Raw genomic sequence first — 24,907 nt, forward strand, 5'->3', positions numbered from 1 at the left:
TCCACCTGATCGTTGGTCGCAAATCACTCGCCCCCAAGTGCTTCTTTGAGGGGTCCGAACAGGTGAAAATCACATGGTGAAAGGTCTGGGCTGTACAGTGGATGCGGAAGCGGTTCCCAGTGCATTTCTACCAGTTTCTGCCACGTAACACCTGCTGTATGGGGTCTGGCGTTGTCGTGGAGGAACAAGACCTGGTTGCGATCCGCGCGCGAGAGACAAATGACAGACGATATATTCGGGAGTTGAATGGCTTCGTCTACGCGGCTGGTCCAGGGATACGTGCCTCCAGGTTACGTTGCCGAACAATAGGATAGGTTAACCTAACCTACTCACCCACTCTGGGCTTGATTGAACCTATGAAACTACTCTGCTGTGCAACCTGGATGCACCCATCCCCGTGCAGCTCTACGCTGTCCTCCAGTGACCATTAACATGGAGGATGTCCCCAGTAGACCAGCATCCATTCCGAGGAATGATTGCTGGTTTATCATAGGGACTTTCAGCCTAGTTATTCCGGAGCGAGAAGTACGCTTCCCGGACTTACCCGCCCAAATATGAATTGATAAATCAAGTTGTTGGAAAGACACATTTAATATTCGGGAAATTATCACTTTTAACCATATACAAGCACTGCACAAACTTATAAGATTGTTTTTACAATTGGAACCAACAAAATGGGTAACAAAAGCATTGTACTTACATCTTCTGCTTCCACCTCATCACACATGGGCCTTGAAACAAACACTTTTCACTCCAACTATAAATGGGGAGATTTTCTGTGAATTTACACTAAAAATATAGCGGTATCTTAAGACATATGGGTATTGTCTTGCAAATGAACTGTTTCAGGGAGCTATATCACAAAGGATGTGCCGATTAATTATGGATGTCTTTGGATACAAAGCATCATGGTTTCCTGAAGGCTCATTGTCCTCACCATGTGGTTTTGAGAATTTCAGAATTTTCATGGATATTGGTTCCATGCACTTTAAGGCACTTCAAGTGCTGTAATTCGTTCATATTATACACTACTGGACTATTTCCAAGCACTTAGTAGATATTTCACATGTTGGAGTCCAATGGCTACTCCATTGTCCTCTCTCCACTGGCCTACTCTGGCCCAAAACTTGGAGCGATGTTAACTGTACCAACTGTTAGCAAGAAGTGAAATCAAGATGGCTTCCTCTCATGTTAAAAGCTATCTCAGTTGTATTGTCTGGTAGCCACGCCCATGAGGCCATCTGATTGGTCCACAGCACCTTGGGTTACTTGCCTTCATCAAGTACCTTGAGAAGCCCAATAGATGGCAGTCTAGTCAGGGCTAGTTCCACTGACTCTCACCAGATGGCTCTGGTGCTGTGAGACCGATTGTCTTTTGTCCAAAAACATCGATTTTTTGATGTTTTTGTGGTTTGTTTGCACATATAATTGTGACTTGGAGTTATTTTCAGGGAAAGCAAGTTAATTTGTGCTTGCACAAATGTTATCCTGAAAATATCTGTATTAATAAAAAATTTGCCTGAAGAGCAACATGTGCTCTCTAACTTCTGTTTATCCACAAAAGGATGTCTTTTTGATAACCAATGAATTTTGGTCTGGGGCTTATTATTTACTTAATATTTTGATGTTTTATCATACTTATACTAATTAGGCCTAATTTCTGTTAATCTTAACATATCTGGGAATGTCTATTCCTATTAATTTTACCTGAATTGAATTGGCCTTGTACTTTGGTTGGAGTGGAGTGCTGCCTGTATGTATTGGGGATGTATACCCAACCTTAGGTTGGTTATACATATCCCGGGCCCTCGGGAAAAGAAAAAGGATACTTGAAGCGGATCATTTTTCTTTACCCTTTAATACACTATACCCAAATACATACACAAAATATTTATATACACACTGAATTGTTATGACCACGCTGGTCCGAAAAGAACATATACATGAAAGAAAATAAATTTGCAATTATTCTTGCCCGTCACTTGGATATATGTTTAAGATATTGTTCTGTTCGATATATCGAACGATTTCCTAGACGGTATATACATGGTTAATATAACACACACTTAAAAGTTTTCAATAAATGATTTTAGTTATCCATGTTATGTCTGCTTTTTGTCGCACTGAATACAGTTTTTGTATTCGAACTGAACTGCTTAGTAGTTTTTAGGTACGTATCTACTGTCTGCCCCTCACTCACTTGAGGGTGCAGTACCTTGAAGAAATGTTCACCATACGCCTTTGTATGTTGTCCACGTTTGGTCACCTCACAATTGTTCTTCAATATCTCCTTAGGTGGAGCTCGCTGTCGCCTGACTTTGCGCAGCATCCGTTGCCAGCAAATGTTTTTGTTGCTCGCTTGGCGGAACAATGCTTCGACCTGGCTGTCCATTGGGATTGTGTACAATCTGTGGAATGCACTCATTTTGTGAAGTCTGTAGGATTGTCATGGTGGTTCGTTTCTGGATGTCATTGTTCGATTACGAACCCCAGACACACTCCCTGCTTCCCCATATTGCTGGAATGCTGAAAAGATTGTCTCTAGTTCCTGGTATAATATGCTTGGGGGTCTGCTGCTACCTATGACACCATGCACTTTTGTATGTTTGCTCCGGGGTTTTGTGGTGACAGTGAGGGGGAGTTGGAGTGATGTACTCACTGGCCCCACTTCACACGCAGGCTTTGACCTTACCCTTGTTGGTTTTGGGTTGTTTCCCATAAACAACCCTATATGTTTGGGGGTGCTCGCATATTTCTATTACTGCTAACCCTGGTTTGGTCGAACCTAACCCATCGGTAGTGCAAATACCCAATGATTGCTAAATAATATTTTGCTTGATTGGTAGTGAGTGATCTAGCATAGATTTGCACTCATAGGGAAATAAACCTCTATATGATGGTTGGACTCACTTTTGTATCCAACAAAGAAATGGCCCTGGTCGACAATAATGAAATTACCCTTTATACCACAATGAAATTGCCTTGGCATATAATACTGAAATAATACTTTTGTATACAACAATGAAATAATACTTTTGTACACAACAATGAAATAATACTTTTGTATACAACAATGGAATAATACTTTTGTACACAACAATGGAATAATACTTTTGTACACAACAATGAAATTGACTTTTGCATACAATGATAAAATAATCCCTCACATGATCTTGACAAAAATTTTCTACCCTATGTACAAATGGGTGAATGTCACAGACCAGACAGAACCTCATCCACAAAACCTCTGACCTTTAACATATATTAATACTAGTGTTCAAATAATGTGTAGCCTTTTCTCCTCATCTTGTACCTGTTGTACACTCCTATCCGTGCGTCTTACCCTGGATGCGCTAGAGGGATACCAATACCTCTTATGCGACTAATACTATAGCGCAAGAGCCGTACCGTCGCGTACTTCTCTCCTAGGTCCTACTGATATCGGGTTTAGGAAGAAACGTAGAGCTGACGAGCAGACATCTACAGTTTCCATGGGGAAGTATCACAAGGGTACGAGGGTGGAGCCATTTGTGCGCAGTTACTCGTCTTACCAACAGACTAAGCAAGTCGTAGGGAAACGGCTGCACCCCGTCGGGATTGAGGTTGAGTCCTCGTTGAATTCAGAGGCACCTTGGCCTCGATGCTAACACCGGATGTAGTAGTCTGAGCTTCTCAATGTAATGACTATACACCTTATAGCTACACCTCCACAACTTCATGTTATTGACATGTTGGTTGGGTAGGCTCTTACCGCTAACACAATGAACAAGATTAAATATGTTATCCGTCACCTGATCACTACAAACTAATGGACCGAAGAAGGTGTGGAACAATTTGTGGGTCTGTCCCTCTAGAGCTTTGCTTTGGAGATGGGATTTAAGAAAAACTAAGTCGTACACTTTGATCACAGTTCTGTTTTGCTGTGACCTATTTACCTTACTGTTGGCTTTGTTTCGCCTTTCGGCCGTCCGGGATACAGCCATGAACAATTGCTGATCCCATTCGGTTTGTTCACCTGTAGGAATACGGAAGTGTTCCATAACGGGGTTCCTGAGTGAAACATGTAGCCTAAGCTCTGCTGGTGCGTACCCAGTGGTGTCATTGATCGAGTGATTGATAATGCTAACCACTGCTGGTAATTTATCTGACCATGTTTTATGGTTTTCATTGCACATGAGCTTTAAGAGCTTTCCCATCTCGAGGTGCGTCCTCTCAACTAGATTGGCGGATGGGAGATACGATGGTATAAACAGAACCTGAATTCCCATATTTTCAAGGGTTTGAGTGAATTGCTTGGCCCTAAACTGGGGACCATTGTCCACTACAATTCTTTGAGGAAGTGAAAAATGTACAAAATATATATCTATGAGTTTCCTCAATATTAAGGGAGTGGTGGAATTTCTGAGCGGGTATGCCATTATGTATCTTGAACATCCCTCCAGAATGGTGAAAATGTACTTCTCTTGGCGCTTACTGGTTGGGAGTGGGCCTACAAGGTCGCAGAACAGAGTTGCTCCTAACTGTTTGACATGATGGGCCTGCAAGACTTGCCGAGGGGGATGAAGGTTCGGTTTCATATGCTGGCATCGAACACAGTCAGTCACCCAAGCCTTGACTCCTCGCCTCATACCTGGCCAGAAAAAAACTACGGAACACCTTATTGTGTATTTTGTCTACTCCTGGGTGCCCATCATCATTGTGATATGCTGTGAGCACCCGTGAAACTAAAGATTCGGGAATGTATATTCTGAACTTATCGACAAAGTGAAAGTCTTTGACCACTAGCAGGTCATTGACCATTTGGTATTGCTTGCTCCAATTTCTGCACCTAGGATTGTTATCCTGTTCCCCCCTTGCAGGTAATCTATGATTGCTTTGGACCTGGGATCCCTTTCTTGCTCTCTCTGGAGATCGTCTCCGGACAGATTAGCTATGGGTTGGGGTAACGCTTGAATTGGGTTGACACGTCTAACCATCTCTTGCTGTCTTTCCGGGATGCGGGATAGCATATCCGCTAGACAGTTCGTACGACCAGCCACATACTCTACATCAAACTTGTAGTTCTGGAGTTTGAGGAACCACCGAGTGAGGCGTACGTTCCATGAATAGGCTGAGTTGAGCCATGAAAGACTCTTGTGGTCGCATAGGATGGTGAAGGTCTGACCTTGCAATAAAAATGAGAACTTCTCTATGCACCATACGATGCTTAGGAGTTCAAGCTCTGTGGAGGTATATCCTAACTCGTAATTCTTCAGAGATCTGCTAACGTATCCCAATGGCCTATTCTCTCCTTCACAATATTGGGAGCAGAATCCCCCCACCCCTGATCCCGAGGCGTCGGTCTGGAGGTAAAACTTCTCTGAGAAGTTGGGGTGAAATAATTTGCAGTCCTCCTGGACTACTGACTTCAGCGCTTCGAATGCCTTTTGGGCATTCTCGTCCCACTGCCATTTGGATCCTTTTCGTAGCAGGTCGTAAAGAGGTTGGGTGTATTCATTATAGCTGGGAATGAACTTACGAATCCACCCAAAAGAACCTAATATTTTCTGCAATTGTTTGATATTAGCAGGGGGTTGCAGGTTGGATATGGATTCCACATATTCCGGGCACATGGATATGTGTTTGGAATTGACTATGTGCCCTAGGAACTTAATTTGTTCTCTGGCAAATGAACATTTGGACAATTTAAGGGTCATGTTAGCCTTTTGAAAAATGGCAAGTACCTTACTAATGTGGATTAAATGTTCTTCAAAGGTGGCAGAGAAGATTGTGATGTCATCGACATATGCTAAGGCAAACTCCTCAGTACCACTCAGCAGTTTATTCATTACTTCAATGAACACCTGCATGCTATTGATGTGACCAAAGATTAGTCGCTTAAATTGGTACATCTTGCCATTGAAAGTAAAAGCAGTGTACCTCCTAGACTCCTCTTCTAGGCCTATCTGCCAAAAACCAGAAGATATATCTAAGGTTGAAAAGTACTTTTTACCTTGGAATTGTGTGAAAATTTCCCCCATGTTGAGGGGTTTCAATTTTAAAGGCAGGATAAGTTTGTTGATCTCTCGTTGGTCTAACGTGAGACGTAGAGATCCATTAGGCTTTTGTACTACCAAAACTGGGGATACATATTCAGAATTTGAGGGCTCAATTATGTCCCATTCAATGAGCTGTTTGATTTCCTCCGCTACACCATCTTTGTACTTTACAGGGATGGGATAGTTTTTTCTAGCTACATACTCAGACTTGTGGAGGGTAATTTTGTGCTCGTGAATGTTGCACTTGCCTGGGCGGTCACTGAAAACAGTTCTCATTTGACACAGTGTTTGAAACAACTGTTCCTTTTGAGCTTGGGAGATACTGGTTGCATTGTTTGCGACATCTCGTATCTCGGGTATGGATGCCATGTCAGACTTCTGGAAGGTATCCAGGGGAAATATATCCAGCTTGTGGATCTGTGCTTCCTCGTCTTGACTTGCATCGGGACCTATCGGCAAGAACTTAGCGATCGTGGATTGTGACCCTTTTCTGAACATTAATTGGTGGGATGAAAAATCTATTTGTGCATTAATCCCATATAACCAGTCTAAACCTAAAATACAGTCTATGCTGAGTTCGTTTACGACCACGAACTCTACGTAAATCTCCGTACCTTCGACAGTGACACCTACTGAAGCAGTTCCTAGGATTCTTTGCTTTTTAGCACCTGAGTAATCTACTAACTTGATATTGTCACACTTAATGAGTCTGGGCCGGGATGCATTGTGCGTGATCTGTTTCCACATCTTGGAACTCAGCACAGATACCTCAGCTCCAGAATCGACAAGCGCTTTGGTAGGTACATCTACCAGAGTCACCTGTATTACCGTACCGTACGTATTGTTATGCTTATTTATAGGGACTACACAATTGTTACTGGAGCTACAGAACTCATTCTCTATTGAGTCGTATTCATCCAAATTCAAAAATGCTATATTTACTAACCTAGGAGGATTTGTTACACCTTGGCCACCATCACCCCCTGCGAGAGCAGCACTGGCTAGTTTCCCGAGGGTTGGTCGTAGGGCAGAATGGCATTCATCTCACTCTGTTGAGATCCCATTTGTTTACCCTTGGGTGTGTGACCTGGTTTGGTGAACCATTTTACCTCATCGAGTGCATTGAGTATGGCATCCATACCTCGTGGGCTGAAGTGAACCAGGTCGGGTATCATGTTTTGACCGTAACCCATGGTTTCTTCGAACAGCGACATGTTCATTTCTTGGCCCTTGTGCACAAATTTCGATGAGGAATCCAGAACCCTTACATTGCTATTATCATCAAGGGATAATATTTTTGCAATTAGTGAGTCATACATGGCCCAGAACCTGTGTCGGTTCTCATTGGTTAACCTGGGAACTGGTGGAGGAGTCAGAACAATGACCTTCTGAGCACCTTTCCTCTTTAGGGTGTAAATGATATCCTGGAGGTTCCGGAACACCTGGTTGGTGTCCTTCCCTCGGAGCATATCATTTGTGGATATCATTAATAACACATTTTTATGAACACACTTTTCCCTTCTCAAAGCACTGAGCAACTGCGCTGAGGTTTGTCCAGATATGCAAAGTCCGATGTGGTAATTACCATCACTGTCTCTTTGGACAGGATACCCGAATTTTCTCTGCGCAAGACGTGACAACATTGAATCACCCACTGCCTGATACTGATTTATCAGTGGAGTGTGCTTGCATGAATCTGAACATTGTGGGACAGGTTTAGGTTTGGCATCGCCCTTCCCCACGTCAGGACGTTGCCTACCTAGTTTCCCTGGTTGTGCACATTTGGATGCACCTCAGCGAGATGCTCGGAAGACCCGTGTGAGCTGGCGGAACTCTTACGCTGGGACGTTCCACCCTTTCTCCGGTCTACCTTTCTGTTTAAGTACTCCTTAGGCCGGGAGCCCCTCGCAGATTTGCACATGTGAGCGTCCTCCTTTTTGGATGAACCGCTCGCTTCACCCTGACCACGACTCACATAGGTCCGGTTAATGCGAGTTGTAGTTTTCCCGTAATTGGGTCGTGCTGGCCTTGCAACTTCCCTCTCAGGATATTGTGGCACTTGCACACTCTCATACCGAAGTATGGAGTTGGCCACCTCCTGAAGAGAGACGAAGGGAGCCAGGATTAACTGGTCCTTCAAGCTGCGCGGCAGCTGTTGCACAACGTGGGTGAAAACCTGGTTGTCGGCGATTTCTGGCAACGCAAGCCTAATCATTTTGACTTGGCGCCAGAAATATTTGTGCACTGATCTATGCTGGGATGGGTTGTACCTTTCGTTGAGAGCCTTCGCAAGGGAAGAAGCTCTCCACCCATCCCCTTGGAAATATGAGAGGAACTGCCTTTTGAAATCCGAGTAGGACTTGAACTTTCGTTCGTTCCTCTCGTACCACTGCCCTGCCTCGTCCCGTAGACAGAACGAGATTATTTGGAGGGCATCCGCCAAATCTACCTCCAAGAGAGTGAGATCTCTCTCAAACTCCTGCACAAAATCGGAGGCCAGCCTGTTCCCCTGCCCGTTAAAGGTTGGGAGCTGTTTGAGATCAGCAAACCTAACCCTAGGTTTGCTCTTGTTCCTCCTCCGGTTCTTCCTCTTCCTCTGGCTGCGGACTTCGGCGTCCGAGCTTTCGGAGTTGGACTCCGGGGATTTACCAAGTGGGTGGTACTTGTTAGGGGGAGACACATAGCCACTACTCTGGTCAGAGCTTTCGCAACCCTTAGGTCGTCGTTTGGCTTTGTACACGGCCTGGTGGACAGACACATTCCGTGCAGGTGAGACGGGCATGGTAACTGACGTCAGTGGAAGGGTGGACTGAGTAATTCGTCTCTCCATCCCCTCCAGGCAAGCAAGAATCCTCATCAGGCTTGCATTGTCAGACCCTTGTTCTGCTGGCAGCTGCTCCTCACCAACCCTTTGTTGTGAGGAGGTGCGCTGCTCAGTGACTTGGCCCTCGGAAATGCATTCATGCGATCTGCGGCCTTCCGCCTGACAGTTCGGCATTTCCTTCCTCACTTGCTCGAGAACCCTGTTCTCGATCGTGACCATGTGGTCACTGCAAGTGAGCTCTCTGCATATATTTTCTAGGGCATCTAACCTCCCTAGAATTTGAGCTGTGGTGGTCTGATTGTCACCGCCTTGCACTTCGCCAACGAGTTCCCTCAGTTGCGAAATCTGGCCTGACACTTGTGTAAAATCCCTTTCTAACCTTGACTCTAAGTCATTACATTGGATCTCTATTTGGTTAATTCTATTGGTGTTGGACGCTACTTGCTTTGTTAACAATTCTGAGGTCTTCGTGGTGGCATTGTGGATGGAGTCCAGTCTGGCCTGGAATTCCGTCCTTACGGCTTCAAGTTTCCTATTTACTTCCGCCGATGCCTTGGCAAATTCCCTACCCTGAGCATCAATTTTCTGACCCTGCGCTTCAAGTTTCTGACCCTGCGCATCAAGTTTCTGACCCTGTGCATCAAGTTTCTGACCCTGTGCCTCAAGTTTCGCATCAAGTTTCTGACCCTGTGCCTCAAGCTTCTGACTAACATTTTCAGAGACTTTCGCTTGCTCCTGGAGCATTGCCACAATGAGGTCAAGTTGGGGGTTACTACTGGTACTTGCACTACCGTTGGGTGGGAACCCACGATCTGCTGGCCGTTCCAGCGACCTTGATCTGGTATTCATATTTGGGGAGTGCCGGTATTGAGTCTCATAATCTTGCGATCCGCGCGCGAGAGACAAATGACAGACGATATATTCGGGAGTTGAATGGCTTCGTCTACGCGGCTGGTCCAGGGATACGTACCTCCAGGTTACGTTGCCGAACAATAGGATAGGTTAACCTAACCTACTCACCCACTCTGGGCTTGATTGAACCTATGAAACTACTCTGCTGTGCAACCTGGACGCACCCATCCCCGTGCAGCTCTACGCTGTCCTCCAGTGACCATTAACATGGAGGATGTCCCCAGTAGACCAGCATCCATTCCGAGGAATGATTGCTGGTTTATCATAGGGACTTTCAGCCTAGTTATTCCGGAGCGAGAAGTACGCTTCCCGGACTTACCCGCCCAAATATGAATTGATAAATCAAGTTGTTGGAAAGACACATTTAATATTCGGGAAATTATCACTTTTAACCATATACAAGCACTGCACAAACTTATAAGATTGTTTTTACAATTGGAACCAACAAAATGGGTAACAAAAGCATTGTACTTACATCTTCTGCTTCCACCTCATCACACATGGGCCTTGAAACAAACACTTTTCACTCCAACTATAAATGGGGAGATTTTCTGTGAATTTACACTAAAAATATAGCGGTATCTTAAGACATATGGGTATTGTCTTGCAAATGAACTGTTTCAGGGAGCTATATCACAAAGGATGTGCCGATTAATTATGGATGTCTTTGGATACAAAGCATCATGGTTTCCTGAAGGCTCATTGTCCTCACCATGTGGTTTTGAGAATTTCAGAATTTTCATGGATATTGGTTCCATGCACTTTAAGGCACTTCAAGTGCTGTAATTCGTTCATATTATACACTACTGGACTATTTCCAAGCACTTTGTAGATATTTCACATGTTGGAGTCCAATGGCTACTCCATTGTCCTCTCTCCACTGGCCTACTCTGGCCCAAAACTTGGAGCGATGTTAACTGTACCAACTGTTAGCAAGAAGTGAAATCAAGATGGCTTCCTCTCATGTTAAAAGCTATCTCAGTTGTATTGTCTGGTAGCCACGCCCATGAGGCCATCTGATTGGTCCACAGCACCTTGGGTTACTTGCCTTCATCAAGTACCTTGAGAAGCCCAATAGATGGCAGTCTAGTCAGGGCTAGTTCCACTGACTCTCACCAGATGGCTCTGGTGCTGTGAGACCGATTGTCTTTTGTCCAAAAACATCGATTTTTTGATGTTTTTGTGGTTTGTTTGCACATATAATTGTGACTTGGAGTTATTTTCAGGGAAAGCAAGTTAATTTGTGCTTGCACAAATGTTATCCTGAAAATATCTGTATTAATAAAAAATTTGCCTGAAGAGCAACATGTGCTCTCTAACTTCTGTTTATCCACAAAAGGATGTCTTTTTGATAACCAATGAATTTTGGTCTGGGGCTTATTATTTACTTAATATTTTGATGTTTTATCATACTTATACTAATTAGGCCTAATTTCTGTTAATCTTAACATATCTGGGAATGTCTATTCCTATTAATTTTACCTGAATTGAATTGGCCTTGTACTTTGGTTGGAGTGGAGTGCTGCCTGTATGTATTGGGGATGTATACACAACCTTAGGTTGGTTATATGGTGGATGGGACAGCCTTGTCGTTTGCGTCGATACTACACCTTAACTTGATCCAGGAGGCCGCAGTAGTAGGGTGCGTTGATTGTCCGACGTTCGTGTAAGAAATCCACCAGTAGGATCCCCCTCCAGTCCCAAAACACCGTGGCCAACACCTTCCCAGCAGACAACCGAACTTTGGCTTCACGGGGTTTCCTTCGCCTTTCCTCCTCCACTCCATGCTGGCACGCTTGGATGTTGGGGTGTAATGATGCACCCATGTCTCGTCACAGGTAACGATGCGATGCAAAAATGCTTCCCCTTCCACGTCAAAACGAGTGTGAAGCTGGCGAGCAATGCGAACTCGGTCATCTTTTTGAGCAACATTCAGCAGCTTGGGAACCCACCGAGCTGTGATTTTGCGGAAGCCCAAGTGCTTTGTGATGATTGATTGGACACTTCCATAGCTCACACCAAGTTCTGCCGCAATTTGCTTCACAGTGACTCGGCGATCCTGTTGGACAAGTTCACGAACACGAGCCATGTTGTCATTCGTCACACTGGTGCGAGGATGACGGGGGTGCACTTCATTTGCAACACGTTCACGGCCTTGCTGGAATTCCTTACACCACACCTTCACTCTTGCCCACGAGAGGGTACCATTCCCAAACTGGGCCTGCAGTCTCCGTTAAATTTCGGCCGGTTTGACATTTTCCTGGGTGAGGAACTTGATGATTATGCAGTGCGCAACAGACACTGGCACACTCTGCTCACTCATCGTGAGAGCTACTAAACGAAGCATGCCACACTCCGGCTGTTCTGGTTCCTGACTCACGACAGCCTCACCTACCAGCCGCACATGCCCAATCACACCCTGCTACCCATTCCGACGCTTAGCCAATCAAGGCTCGTTCATATTTGATTCACCCTCGTATTTATAAATGCTCTGAGCCACGTTTCTCGCAGTTTAGCTTTTATTTTTATAGGAAGGAAAATAAAGCTGTGTGGAAAATAGAACAGAACTCGATCCTTTTACTTTATTAGATTCTTCTGCAAAGGACACTATCATACAGACGGAAGATTATTACAAGACAAGGCATCTTGCAGGTGATACAATTTTTTGTAGGTTCTTATATACCGTAACATTTGTGACTTGTGTTTGTAAATATATTTCGAGTCTGAGTATGTGAAATGACAAATGCAAACTCCGCACCTTGAATTAAATATTATATATATATATATATATATATATATATACCGTTTAATTGAATTCAATTGGAATTTTTGGATACATTGTAATCACACAGACGCTTTATGTTGTTAATATATTTGTGTGTGGGTGGTGAGAGGCAGTAATACCTGTACATAAGGTTGAAATACAGAAAACATCTGCTTGTACCCTTGAATTTTTGGAAAGTTTGCCTTGAAAATTGGGAATTATACTTGAATTTTATCATGGTCCTATAGTGGCCACCCTGCTATTTCCATACACTCTATGGTTATCTGTCAAGTTGATATGGTGTTTGACTACCATGTGGGAGACCTAGGTTCGATTCCTTCATAAAGTAGCTCTAAGACTTCTCCAGCCTCTAATCAATGCATCGGAAGCTGCTGGTTTTGATCACATCACCTTCATTATGGTTGAAGTTGAAAACATGTGAGGGCCGTACCATCATAGCCCCTGTGTGTCCTCATGATGGCACTGTGCTGTGCATGTGCCAGGTGAAGATAACCTTGCCTTTGGGGGGGGGGGGGGGGAACCTTTCTCCCATGTTGGTTCTGAGGAGTACAGGGCTTTTAAGTTTTAATATTTGCACTCCTTTTTAATGTGCTGTGCTTTTGTCCTGTTCAAGTCGATATACAGCCTGCACATTAGAAGGGGGTGTCATTGACAGCCTCTTTTTGATTTAATATATAGATTTTAGACATGGGATTTCCTGCAAATATTGTAACAGGTATAAACAACTTTAAGGGCTGATGCCAATGTCATGCCCATGATTTTCGAAGTGGAGAGGAAGGGGGTTTGGCTGTAAGGGGTGGTTTTGTCCCCTTTTTTTCACGTGCAGGTCATCCTGGTCTCGAGGCACACTATCTACGATGAAGTCGGAAGGCTGATACCCAATGGGTAGGGACATTGAATTTTCGCGATGCGCGAAATCGCAAAATGTGAAAAAAAAACAACAAAAAAAACAATTTTGAACATTCTGCACATAACTACACCCCCAATGATGAAATATGCATGAGTTTTATTCGTGAAGTAATGCGAAATGTGTGCTTTTCCATGAAATGAATGCTTTTTCGTGAAATAACCGTGAAATATCATCAAATTAAGTAGAAAACACGAAAATTTATAGCTCTTTTGTATGTTGTTTCCTCTCATAATGAAAAAGTGAGTGCCAATGTTTTTTTTTTTTCACCGCTGATCTAACATTTTATTTACCACTCTCCTCAGTTTTTATTTACCATAAATTTATCTCCCTACCAATGGGCCACATTTGATATGGCAAAGACTTCAATGCCACAGGTTTCTTGGAGACCTGCATGACATTCTGTTGCATTTCTGCCACATGCTACCTCAATCTTAACCCATGCACACTGCTCTCTTTTGAAAACATTGCTTTAGAGCAGTTCACAAGACCACTTCACAGCTCCATATTTGTCCGTCTGCACGTAATACACTATCTACAATGCATGTGTTGAACAGCTATGCCTTCCCTCTAGATGTATGGGGAAGAGCAACGTCTTCTCTTGATCATACACAACGTGACAACAGTGTTGCCACTACTTTCTTTTCAACCCTGTTATGTTTCTAATATGTGGAACATGCAGGCCTACCTTGGAAGCTTCATGTGAACCAGTGCTCAAAGTGGAAATTCCTAGATGGGATGAGGGGGATGCTTTGTTCAAGTTTGGGGATGGGTGCTAGGCCATCTTGTGTAATTTAACATGGAGACAATGAATCTTATGCAGTTGATCAGGGGGGGGGAATGCTTTATGCAAATTTTCATAACTGGTGGTATATCATCTGCCTACATCCCCTCTCCATTTCAAACACTGATGTTAACAATTGAAGGAGCATTGTTATTTTTATTGAGATGCCACTTTCTACAGGAGACAAATAATATTGCAGGTTCAATACTGTTATTTCTGAAAATGTTACTAAGTGGTTCCACCACCTATGACACAGAAATTCAAATATTTCATTCTGCTAAAATTGTAATGTTATCTCATATCTCATAAATTTAGGTTTTTGAAATTGAAGTGGAATTTTCACAATGGAGCCCATCCTAATTCATGTAATCTTTGATTTTGGTACAGCAATGTCTTTCCTCTCCTGTCTGCACAGAACTATATCAGTGTATCTATTTTCTGAAGAAAAAAATCTGAGAGTGGCATTTCTATTGTGCATAGTGCATATTGGTGTGCATTTTAAAAATAAACATGTTTGTACTGTTGTACGTATGAGTGTGTGTATGAGAGAGGAGAGAGTGACTACATCTAGCTATTGTAGTGTAGGTTTATTTGGTGGTAACAAAATTTGATGGCTAAATGTACTTCTAGTTAAGTGTTGTGTAGGTGGATACAATTGTTTTCTTCTACCTTTGTAATAGTAACACTTTTGAGCATTGCATTTTTTAACCTTTTCAAATGAGCTGCCACATAGCCAAATGGTGCTTTGAGTGCAAGTGGTTTTGAGTCTGATGTTGACTTAGCATCGTGAGGATGATTAGGGAGCTACTTGATGGGATGGCCAAATCCAGTTAAACATTTATCTGGATATCGGATAATTTTCTATCCAGATATCCAAATTATCTGGATTTTTCCAAATTCAGAATTATATCACAATGATAAGATCTCAGTTTTCTTACACATTTAACTCTTCCATAGGCATTTAGTAAAAAAAATGTTTTGCTGAATCAGATCTTCCAACACACTAGTTCCCATTGTGAAGAAAAGTGAAAAGTAAAGTGCTCCCTCTCTGCTTTGCACCATGATATGAAAGCCGTAGATTGGGAATTGCTGAAACCTATCCAAATAAACTATTTTAATTCAAAAATCATAAGTGTCTTTGAAATTCATGCAACTACTAAAACGGCAAGGGTAGGTAAAAAATATACTCCATGGATCACAAATAATGTAAAACTAGTAATGAAACTCAGGGATAATGCCTTACGTAAATTTAAACGAATAAATAACCCACATGACTGGCTACATTATAAGGACTTCACAACATAAATTACAAGGCAGGAAAAGAAAGCATATTTCACATCCCATGTAAACAGCAGCAATATCAACACACGTGGTACCTGGCAGAAATTAAAAGATTTAGGTATTGTTGATAAAACTACAAATAATATTGATGCCCTTCCATCTAATCTTAGGGATGCAGATGTCATAAACAACCATTTTGTTAACGTAAGACAGAATCTCAATTTTTCTGAAACACTTATCCAAAAACAGTACAATTACTTCATGACAAACAAGAATGAGAATACCACAGATTTATGTTTCACAATTAAAACAATAACAGAACTTGACATATATAAGGCAATACATAGTATACACTCAAGTGCAGCTGGAGCTGATAAAATCACAGAATGTTAAAGACATCGCTTCCCTTTGTAATGCCTGCACTAACACAAATCATCAATTTCTCTATCTGCACTGGAGAATTTCCCTCCATATGGAAGGAAGCTCACGTAATCCCACTAGCAAAGAAGAAGAATATTCAAAGTCTTGATGACCTTAGACCAATAAGCTTGCTGCCTGTTGTCTCCAAAATTATTGAAAAAGTAGTGTGTCAGCAACTCACCAAATTTGTTGATGCGAACAAGATATTACCAAAATTACAGTCAGGTTTTCGCAGTAAACATAGTACAGCCACTGCACTCACAAAAGTAGTAGATGACTTCATTCATTTCATGGATGAATGGAGTGCAGTCATACTAGTCCTCCTAGACGTCAGTAAAGCCTTCGATAGTGTACGGCATGATCTACTTTTAGCTAAATTCAGATATTATAACTTCAGCCCGTTAGCAATCAAGTGGTTCAACTCATATCTTACAGACAGATACCAGAAAGTACAAATGTCTTGCACTCCACTATCATTTTCAAAATCTGTGCCAATAAAAACTGGAGTGCCTCAGGGATCAATATTGGGGCCATTATTGTTTACTTTATGCACAGCAGACTTATCGAAAGCAATACAAACATGTACATATCATTTCTATGCTGATGACTCACCTACTATGCCAATTAAAGTTAGACGTGATGTTATGGTCCTCAACGATGAATTGGAAAGAATTTCCACTTGGTGTGATTCCAATGGACTGATATTAAATCCAAACAAATCCACATACATGTTACTGGGGAACAAACAAACAATTACGAACGACAAGTATAATGACATTGTCTTGAAAATACGTGGGACATGCATACCACATAAAACAACATCATCTAAAAATCTGGGTTTGGTGATTGATAGTTCTCTTACTTGGATAGAACACATCAATGGACTGTAGAAAATCATTCTACATTCTCAGAAATTTATATAGGTCTCAAAATTATCTAACAGAAAAAGTTAAACTGAAGCTCGTTGAGCTCTTATTGTGGTCACTCTTTGATTACTGTGATGTAGTTTATGGCCCTGGGGTCTCAGTCAGAGATAAAAGGAACATTCAGGCGATGCAAAATTCTTGTATATGATTTGCATTGAACATAAGAAAATATGAACATATCTTGCTCATTTGAACACAAAGAAAATATTAACAATGGACAGAAGAAGGCATCTGCACTATATCACCTTCATAAACAAAATTTTAAAGTAATTGGTCTAGGAATTAATTCGTGCGCCTGGACAAGAGATGGCGTAATGAGCGTATCGTCCCACAGTTCCGTGTATCCACACATGCGTTGAAAACTCCTGTCAGTGCGCATCGTTCATAGTATAGGGCAGTTGATTGACGCGTCAACAACAGCATTTTGTAGTCAACTGAACATGGCGTAGTTCGTGCCAGATAAAGTGTTTTTGCAGGGTGTTCTGCTTCATTACTTTAACATGCAGAAAAGTGCTACCGAAAGTCATCATATTTTGGTGGAAGTGTATGGTGACCATGCGCTAGCTGAGCGAACGTGTCAGAAGTGGTTTGCACGGTTTAGAAGTGGTGATTTCGGCCTGGAAGACCAAGAGCAACCTGGACAGCCAAAAAAATTTGAAGACGAAGAATTGAGAGCATTGCTCGATCAGGATTCGTGTCAATCGCAGGAAGAACTTGCAGAAGCATTAGGCGTTGATCAAACAACAGTTTCCAAACGCCTCAAAGCCATGGGAATGATTCAAAAGATGTCACATTGGGTTCCACATGAATTGAAAGACAGAGACGTTGAAAGACGAAAAACCATTTGCGAATTGCTGCTTCAAAGACAGAAAAGAAAGGGATTTTTGCATTGCATTGTTACTGGCGATGAGAAGTGGATCCATTACGAGAACCCGAAACGAAAAAAGGCCTGGATGAAGCCAGGTGAACCAGGTCCATCACAACCGAAACGAGATATTCACTGTGCAAAGGTTATGCTGTGCATATGGTGGGATATGAAAGGTGTGGTGTACTATGAGCTGCTGCAACCGGGTGAAACTATTAATGGAGAACGTTATCGACAACAATTAATTCGTTTAAAGCAAGCTCTGGCCAGGAAACGACCAGAATGGGAGAACAGACATGATAAACTTATTTTTCAACATGATAACGCTCGCCCACATGTCGCAAAACCAGACAAAACCTATTTAGAAAATGTCGGATGGGAAGTTTTACCCCACCCGCCGTATTCACCAGACGTTGCTCCTTCGGACTACTACTTGTTCGATTGCATGAATAACGATTTGATTGGACAGCTGTTCACTTCTTCAGAAGATATCGAAAAATGGGTCTCTAACTGGACCGCTTCAAAGGATGAGGACTTCTTTCGCCACGGAATCCGTAACTTGCCTGACAGATGGGCGAAAGTGGTGGCTCGCGATGGACAATATTTTTCTTAAGGTATTTATGTATTTTGTGTTTGAACTACAGCTTCAATATGTGCGTAACAACCGCACAAATTAATTCCTAGACCAAATATATATATACATAAAATTATATTTAAAATTTAGTTTTATGTGTATACATATACTCATTAATTGTATCTTTACAGTTCTTATTTGATTTCAAATTGTCCATATGTTTTTCTTTCATCTTTCTTTCTTATTTACTACCATTATTATTTTTTTTTTTTATTGGATATATATACCGTTTGTAACTGTAGACTGTATTCTGACAAGGGTTAGGTGGGAGAACAGCATACGCTGAACCTCACCCGCTCAATAAATATATATTATTATTATTATGCCATGAGGGTGTATAGCAGGTGTGGAGTTATGGCCCCACACTCTCTTGATCACAGTCGAAGGTGGTGGTGATATGATCAGCACCATGCCCCTGGCTGCCTTTAACCCCCCCGAGTTTCCTCCAAGTACTCACTTTATACGACACTGGGTGGGTGCCAGAGCCACTTGTGATTTATTCTATTTTTGGTTGCCTCCAAACTGAAATTTCAATCCAAATAATGAAGGCTTGAGTTTTACGATCAGGATTGTGTGTGTCACAGAGAATCTTGCAAATGTCTTCATCCATTGATCAATATTTATAGAAACTTGACAAAACTTTAGCAGAGGCTTGGACCTAGTGAGTCCATACCTGACTATGCCAAAGGCTGACGGGAGGGGAGGGGGTGAATGATAATTAGGTGGGGTAGATGAAAGCAATGTTTGTTTATATGTAGAGACTAATATCGTTTATAGGTGAATGTCAATAAATAGCTGAGACTAATCTGACAGATTATTTCTTAAAATGTTGATATTTGGTGTGTGGAGTTCTATGAAGCAGAAAAAAAGTATATATGACAACTGAAATAAGGTTTTAAAATGAAACCTGTATCACAGATGTAATTAGTATTTCTGGCATCGACATACTCTCTTTTACGTAACTGATGTTATTTGAATTTGACTGCAATGCTTATTGTGTTATTGTTACTCTGTAAGAATCTGTGTGTTAAATCCAGGTAGGTCAGTTGTTCTGTTCCTCAAAATAAGGCTACTGTGTGTTATGTGATGTTTAACAGTACCTATAGTGTTCAAGAATGAAGTGTGGCCTGTAAATTGTATGTTTGTTGTGCTATTTAATGTTACACTAAGTGTAGTTTCATAACCTAATGCAGGAAGTGATAAAAATGGTGGGTGATACATGGGTTACTTTATCTCTTTCAGACTAAATTAATTTCAGACTTTCCAAGATCATACAAAATATGGTTTTGACAGCCAAAAATCTAAATGCATAATTTATTACATTTTTAGGAAGTCATAATTTTGACATGATATAAGTTTATGGAGAATATATTGTAGATAGCTAGGCGATTTAAGACATTGTACAAATAGCAGTGGCGGTGATTAGGGGGCGTTGGAGGTAGGGGCAGAACCTTATGTACCAAAGAAAAGTAACCCCCCCCCCCAGTTTTGGCACCTTGCCCCCCTCATTTTTGGAACCCAATCGCTTCCACTGCTAAATAGAATTATATAATAAAATGCACACACATTACATTTTTTAATTAATCGAGAATGAATGTTTTTTAATTACAACTGTTAGATAATTACACTCAAAATTTATATCACAATGGATATATCCACTACTCATTCATTTTATGTAGCCATCCTCAAATGTTATAGGAAAGAACAGCTTAAACCACATGCTGCTTCAGACTAGATTCGTGAAGATTGGTAGTTGTGACATCATTCCTTTCAACTTTAGGAAACAACAGCAATACAAGTTCCTACTGTACTGTTTCTTGAAGAACAATAACTTCCAGAATATTTCTCATAAATGTGTGGAGTTTTTTTTAACCAGCTGATTAATTTACTTGATGCAGATTTGTCCAGTTCATTGGCAAAGCAATAGCTACGAGGTTTGGCTAGAAAAAAACCGGATTGATGTTGCTATTGGCAAACAACGAATGCGCGAAGGTTGAGCAATGCATGATTCTATACTACCATACCCTGTCTACAGAATGACTAATTGCCCTGGGTGCAGGCCTCTCAGATTCGCTGTGGCACTTGGACAAAGCGGAACGTGCGTCTGTGCTCCGTCGGAAAAATGCTGAGTATTAAAATGGAACAGCGTGTCAATATGAAGTTCCTTTACAAACTGGGGAAATCCGCAACAGAATCGTACGACATGTTAAAATCTGTGTACGGGGATGAGTGTTTATCACGCACACAAGTGTTTGAGTGGTTTAAACGGTTTAAAGAAGGACTGGAAATGATCCAAGACAACCCACGTTCAGGACGACCATGCACGTCGAAAACGGAAACAAACATTCAAAAAGGGAGTGATGTGATTCGAAGAGATCGTCGATTGACCATTAGAGCAGTTGCTGAAATCACAGGAATAGACAAAGAAAGTGTTCGACAAATTTTACACGAGAATTTGAACATGAGTAAAGTGTGTTCAAAACTCGTGCCAAGGAACCTGACATTGGAACAGAAGGAAGCTCGAGTGAACATTTGTACGGACACTTTGAAGAACATTGAAACAGACCCTACATTCTTAGAGAGAGTGATAACCTGTGATGAATCGTGGTTTTTCACGTACGACCCTGCCACAAAGCGCCAATCAATGCATTGGAAGACCCCGAGTTCGCCACGTCACAAGAAAGCTCACATGAGCAAGTCCAAATTCAAAGCCATGATGATTGTCTTTTTCGACATTCGAGGCATTGTGTATGTTCATTGGGCACCCGAGGGTCAAACTGTAAACCAACATCATTACATTAATGTGCTGAAAACCCTTCGTGAGCGAGTAAGAAGACGACGACCTGATTTGTGGCAACGGAAGTCATGGATTCTGCACCAAGACAATGCTCCTGTCCATACGGCCCTGTGAGTGAAGACATTTTTGGCTAAATATGGCATCCCAGTGTTAGAACATCCGCCGTATTCACCGGACCTTGCTCCCTGTGACTTCTTTTTATTCCCCAGAGTGAAGTCCGCCCTAAAAGGAACCAGATTTGAGACAGTAGAAGCTGTGCAAAGAAAAGTGACGGATGTAATGAACATGATCTCCGAAAATGACTGGCAACACTGCTTCCAGCAATGGAAAATTCGTATGGAGCGGTGTACAGATCGTGCAGGGGAGTACTTTGAAGGAGATAAAGTTCCTGTTGTACAAAATGCCGAATAAAAGATTTCATAGCATCAGTCCGGTTTTTTCTAGCCAAACCTCGTATGTCTCAATAGTTGCCAATTATGAGTTTAGTTAAGTAAATGTTCAGGTTAAAAAAAAAAAGTCAGCAATTTATAACAACTACAGTGCAGTTCTAATATGTATGTATTTTAGTACAAAATCCTATATATAGTCATGTAACAGCTGTTTTAAAGTGACAACCCCACAGACTTTCCTTCCTTACACAAAAGGGAATATGCCAACCACAACAATTTTCCCTGCCTCAATTTATCCTCTTCTTGTCATCTTTCCTCAAGAGCGTGGATGTGGCACACACTCATATTTAGTGTCTCTTAACTTTAACACAAAGAATTACGATGTCTATACTCTCGCAAACAATTTATGACAGGAAATCGGTAGAATGTTGGGGTCACAAACAAGAAATTCAACTGCGTTACAATGCAAGTTTTCTTTTCACAGCAGACTTGCGGTCTCCATTTGAATCTCCAGTTTCTTTTTCTATATTATGCACTCAAGGGGTCCCAGGTTCGAGACCTGGTGGAGGGACATAGTAGTTCAGCACCCACTTTAAACTGTAGGTCCAGTCCCGATTAGCCTTTCTGAGCATAGTGGACTTAAAACAACAATTTAATCAATCTATCTATATTATGTAAGCTGGCAAATGGAGCTGTATTGCTAATCTAGATTTTGTTTCATTTCTTTTTTCTGTTCTGTTAAAAAAACAAAAACAATATTATACAAGTATTTCAGAAGCATGAGACACTGTGTGGTGGGCCACATTACACACCCATAACAGAAACCTTGTATGCAGATGTTGACATACTGTTAAGCATTATATGGTATGTGTGCTGTCACTATTACTGCAAACTGACAGTAAAACTGTAGGGAGATGTGGAAGCATAAATCCCTGGAATAAGGTGTTGGCTTAGATCATCTTCCAGTTTCACCATAAGAATGTTTTCTGCTGGTGCTGGTGGTCATATTTTCACCTCAATTAGCCAATGGATGATGCTTACAACAGAAGTGGCTCAAGTTTTAGAACACATTGACTCATCTGTCTCTGCATGGACGTCCGCAGGATTTTTTCAAGGGAGGGGCAAGGAAGGTATTTTTTTCCAGGGGAGGGCAAATAAGCCACATTTTCCCCAATAATAGTGTTGTTCCCTCAAGAAACATTGCTTAAATTTGAATTTATCATGTTCGTGCATTAATTAACACAAATTATTGTGGCTGAAATGAAATATTATCTGTGAAATATATAATTTTTGGTTGACTTTCATTTTCCGGGCCCCCATTGCCCCCCCCCCCCTTCCGGATGCCCATGTCTGTCTGGGAGTTTAACAACAACATAACAACTGGCAAATTACTGTAAAAACTCATTTTGACTTTACAATGTATGCAGTAAATAGGTATACGTAAAGTTCCCCATGCACATATAGCACCATGCCATGAAGGCACATTTTAGAGGGATGTGTGGGTAGGCACATTCTTGGTCTCGGCCATTTTGGAGATGATGTGATCAGCACCGTGCTCCAGTTGCCTTTATGCCCCATATTTGCCCCCAGGTATCCATTGATTTGAGGCTGGGCCACTTAATGTGGCAAGAAGGCCAGAAAAGGCCTACCGACTAGTCCACTGCAGCACCAGATCCAATAAATGCAGAGTTTAATAATGATGTAAACTTCAAGTAGAAATGTACATTAGTGGTTGATATACGAGTAGTACATGTTTTTAGGTTAACACATGGCTAGCTAGGCATTTAGGCACCTTACAGTACCTCTCTCAACAGTTTATACCTAAGGGAACGGAGAATATCATCCTAAACAACAAGCAAATTTCTGTTGTAACAGAATTTAAAATATAGCATTTATATGATTATTATATAATTGGATATAATTAGTGACTGTTAGTTTCATAGTCACTAATAACCCCAGAGCGAAAAGTGCACCCAGCTACAATATTAATTTCATTATTTGACACTAATTATAAAATGCAATTAATACAGAAGTATTGCAGTTCTGTGTATATCCAAACTCAACAGATTAATTTGTTATTGCTATTGAAGCATTTTTTTTATTTGGATATGTTTATGGAGTAAACTGACATCGAACTACGAAAATAATATTAAATATAAAATTTGTTTTACCAGACACGGTCACAGACATGGATCTGATTGCAGATTAGTACTGCACTGCAAATTTTAGTAATATACAGTCAGAATTTGGATGTTCTCTTTTAAGTGCATTAACATTATACAATGTAACACTCTTACTATCAAGTGTTACAAAAAATACTAAATATAAGATGAAATATTGAAGTATGTTAAAAAAAAATATGTGAAAAAAGAATCCACAGATATGAACATAGGTAGTCTGTTAAAGCAGTTGAAATTACATACACATATATAAGTATTATGTTTTTATGATTCACTTCTTTTGTACTATATATTTTCAATTTTTATTTCTTGTTATTCCAGCCCGATCTTCTTGGTTCATCGGACAGAGTCGAAGATGTTGCAAATTCACCAATCGTCAGCAAAATTGGTGTGAAATTTGAAAGTGTTAATATTCTTGAAAGACTCTTCCTAAATATGTGTATGCATGCAAGTAGCTTTCCACTTTTTTTATGCAACTTTTATATTTTTTGTTGTGAACAATATTATTAGTGTGCTTTCTTCTTATTTAGTTTTGAAGTCGAAGAGAAAGAAATGAATGTCATTAAAAATATATATCTTCAACTTTTACCCTAGGTTTACACTATATTGTTTCCTATGCAGTATATCTAAATACCCATACTATATTTTATTCATTTGAAGAGCTAATAATATTGTGTTAACATCCTAAGTAATTAATATCATGTTATTTGTTAATTGTTTTCACCATGCTTGAACAGCATGGTTTAATCTTACTTTATACATAAAAAGTAACTTTATTATTACTTCTTGCTTTCAAGCTAAAAATTATCTTTCTAAGAAAAATATACTTGTAACAGGTATTTGTGGACCATATATTCTTTATTATTTTGCAACGAAACATATATTTTTCCTGAAAATGTTTACTTTTTTAAAAAAAAAAAATAGTAGTAGATGCTTGAAACCTAACCTTACTGTCGAGCATTAAATATTGTTTCAGTATGATTACTTTAGCAAGCCATTTGGCTGTAGCAATAATTAAGGACCTTGAGTTAATCTTGGCAGTGATTGATATAAATTGCCAAACTTTTCAATTCTCCTCCCTTTCCCCCCTCAAGTTATTGTATAGATTACATTGTTGTGTCATTGTCAATGTTTATAGAATGTAAAAGTTATACAAGACACCTAA

The 24,907-nt window shown here is 40.9% G+C and overlaps 1 protein-coding gene across 2 annotated transcripts in view; it reads left to right on the forward strand.

The window, feature by feature from the left end:
* Syx1A (Syntaxin 1A) overlaps positions 1–24,452 on the forward strand; it is a 184,361-nt gene extending 159,909 nt beyond the window's left edge. The window contains exon 9 of one of the 2 annotated variants that reach the window (XM_083123494.1): positions 24,064–24,452. In XM_083123494.1, coding sequence (XP_082979620.1) covers positions 24,064–24,252 — 189 coding nt within the window. In that variant the 3' untranslated portion in view covers positions 24,253–24,452. The remainder of the gene's footprint in view (positions 1–24,063) is intronic. The other variant, XM_083123495.1, reaches the window with a different exon arrangement.
* Positions 24,453–24,907: the final 455 nt, after the last annotated feature.

The sequence above is a fragment of the Lepisma saccharinum genome, chromosome 6 (genome assembly GCF_977018435.1).
Source record: "Lepisma saccharinum chromosome 6, izLepSacc3.1, whole genome shotgun sequence".
Lineage (NCBI taxonomy): Eukaryota > Metazoa > Arthropoda > Insecta > Zygentoma > Lepismatidae > Lepisma > Lepisma saccharinum.